The sequence below is a fragment of the Propithecus coquereli genome, unplaced genomic scaffold (assembly GCF_000956105.1).
Source record: "Propithecus coquereli isolate 6110/MARCELLA unplaced genomic scaffold, Pcoq_1.0 Scaffold35, whole genome shotgun sequence".
NCBI lineage: Eukaryota > Metazoa > Chordata > Mammalia > Primates > Indriidae > Propithecus > Propithecus coquereli.
The window spans coordinates 7,971,156-7,973,389 of NW_012149174.1; the positions used below are offsets into that span (position 1 = coordinate 7,971,156).

The window sequence follows — 2,234 nt, forward strand, 5'->3', positions numbered from 1 at the left end:
AAAAAAAAAAAAAGATTGGGAATTTGCATCTGGTGAGGATCTCAAGCTGCTTCAACTCACAGTGGAGAGTGGAAAAGAAGCTGTTGTGTGGGAAGAGATCACATAGAGGAAGCCATACTCTTTTAGCGACCCATTCTCTTCTAATCCATTCTCTGGAGAGTGAGAACTCACTCACCCTTGAGGGAGGCCATTAATCTATTCATGAGGGATCCACCACCATGACTCAGAAATCTCCCAACAATGCCACATTGGGGGTCAAATTTCAACATGAGTTTTGGCAGGGACAAACCAAACCATAGCATTTGCAAATAGATGTTGAAACTAGGGGAGAAATTTTGATGAGGAGCTGGATATTTACATGGTCTTAAAATGTCTTCCTAAAGATAGCTTATTGGTTGCAGGGAAAAGGTAATAATTAAGCAGTAGGAAAACTGAACAGCACCTTGTCTGGATGATGAAATTTAACATCACCAATGAGGTGCAGGTGGATACCATGTGCCTCTGAATGTGATATCCTCAGAATAACATTACTTGAATTTAATCATGTGCAAACATCAGACAAACTCAAAGTGAGCATTCTATTTTTTTTTTAAAGACTATATTCTACAAAAATGTTAATGTTACAAAAGTTAAAGGCTGAAAAGACCCATATTAAAGTAGACTAAAGACATAGGACAATACATGATCCTAAGACTAGATCCTGCGTCTGGAGAATAATTAAATTTTTTAAATGGTATTACTGAGTCAGTTGATACTAAAATGCAAATTATAAAGTGTCATATTGATAAATTTACTGAAATTTTAACTGTATTATGGTTTATAGGAGATTATTTTTAGGAAATGAACACTGAAATATTCATGGGGAAAATGTTATGATATATGCAACTTACTCTCAAATGACTCAGAAAAAAACATGCACACACGAGGGGTAGAGAGGGTATTTGGGGGAGAGAAAGAGGGAGGAACAAATGGGACAAAATGCTGACAGAAAGAGATTTTGGGTTACGTTACACAGGTGTTATTTGTACTTTTCTTGCTTTTCTTGTACTTTTTTCTGTAAATTGAAAATATTTCCAGGTGGGTTTATTTACATACTCATGAATACATTGGGTTTATTTCTTTTACGCTTATCTCATTTCTTATTGTTCTAGATTGCTAATTTACCTTTAATACTTCCTTGGTTTTAAAAAGATGTTAACATGCATTGCTTACAAATGTACATATTGATTTTTAATTTCTTTTAAATAGTGCTGGGCCTAAAGGAGATAACATATATGAATGGAGGTCAACTATACTTGGTCCACCAGGTTCTGTATATGAAGGTGGTGTGTTTTTTCTGGATATCACATTTTCATCAGATTATCCATTTAAGCCACCAAAGGTAAGAACCTAGAAATGTATTCTTAAATATTTATCCCTTTCCAAAATCAGTTATTTTGTAACTTAAATGTATATTGTTATAATCATTTTTATTTTATTGTTTTTCATGGATTGATATGGAGACTTGTATGTAACCAAGAATTGTAAAACTGAAAGTAATTGACTCCTGTCTTTCACAGATAACTGTAATCAACAGAAAGAGGGTACCTGTTTGACAGCTTCCAGAAATAAGGGTTTAGTAACATGAACTTTGTGCCAAATACCTTCATAGTAGAAGGGAGAAACTAATGATAATCTAGTAAACTTACTTTGTACCCTCTGTGGGTATGATGTAGTAATAGAAACTGAGGGTGGCCAAGTGACTTCTACCTTTTTGTTGTCTCTGAGTTCATCGGAAGTATGAATTAGATGGATAACAGAAAAGGGGTGAGTGGTGCCATGTTTTGACTGCCAGTTATTTTGCAAAGCTTAAACATAGCAATTATTTGAATAGCTTCCTCCCCTGACTTCTCTTTCTAAAATGGTCAAGCCAACAGGTAAAAACCACCAGAATTAATACAGAGAGGTTGACATACCAAGGGAAAGTGTGTTGTCAAGTCTGTATCCCTTAACTATGATAAAATTTTTTTCTTTAACATAGATCCTTATGTTCTCTATACTATTAAAAATTGATGTAGCCTGCACATGTGTATCTATGTGTGTGTATGCATAAAAATAAATATTTTATTTTATGGGGGAAAAAGATAGGATTATTTCTCAGGAAAGCATTATCTAACAAATTCTACCCTAGTGGTGATTACTTCAAATCACAGATACCAAGGTCCCTTATCACCTGGAGGTATTGACTCTCAATT

The 2,234-nt window shown here is 34.4% G+C and overlaps 1 protein-coding gene across 2 annotated transcripts in view; it reads left to right on the forward strand.

The window, feature by feature from the left end:
* Positions 1-2,234, forward strand: part of UBE2E3 (ubiquitin-conjugating enzyme E2E 3) — a 117,831-nt gene that overhangs the window by 111,238 nt on the left and 4,359 nt on the right. For both annotated transcript variants that reach the window (XM_012651217.1, XM_012651218.1), the window contains exon 4: positions 1,249-1,381. In XM_012651217.1, coding sequence (XP_012506671.1) covers positions 1,249-1,381 — 133 coding nt within the window. The remainder of the gene's footprint in view (positions 1-1,248; positions 1,382-2,234) is intronic.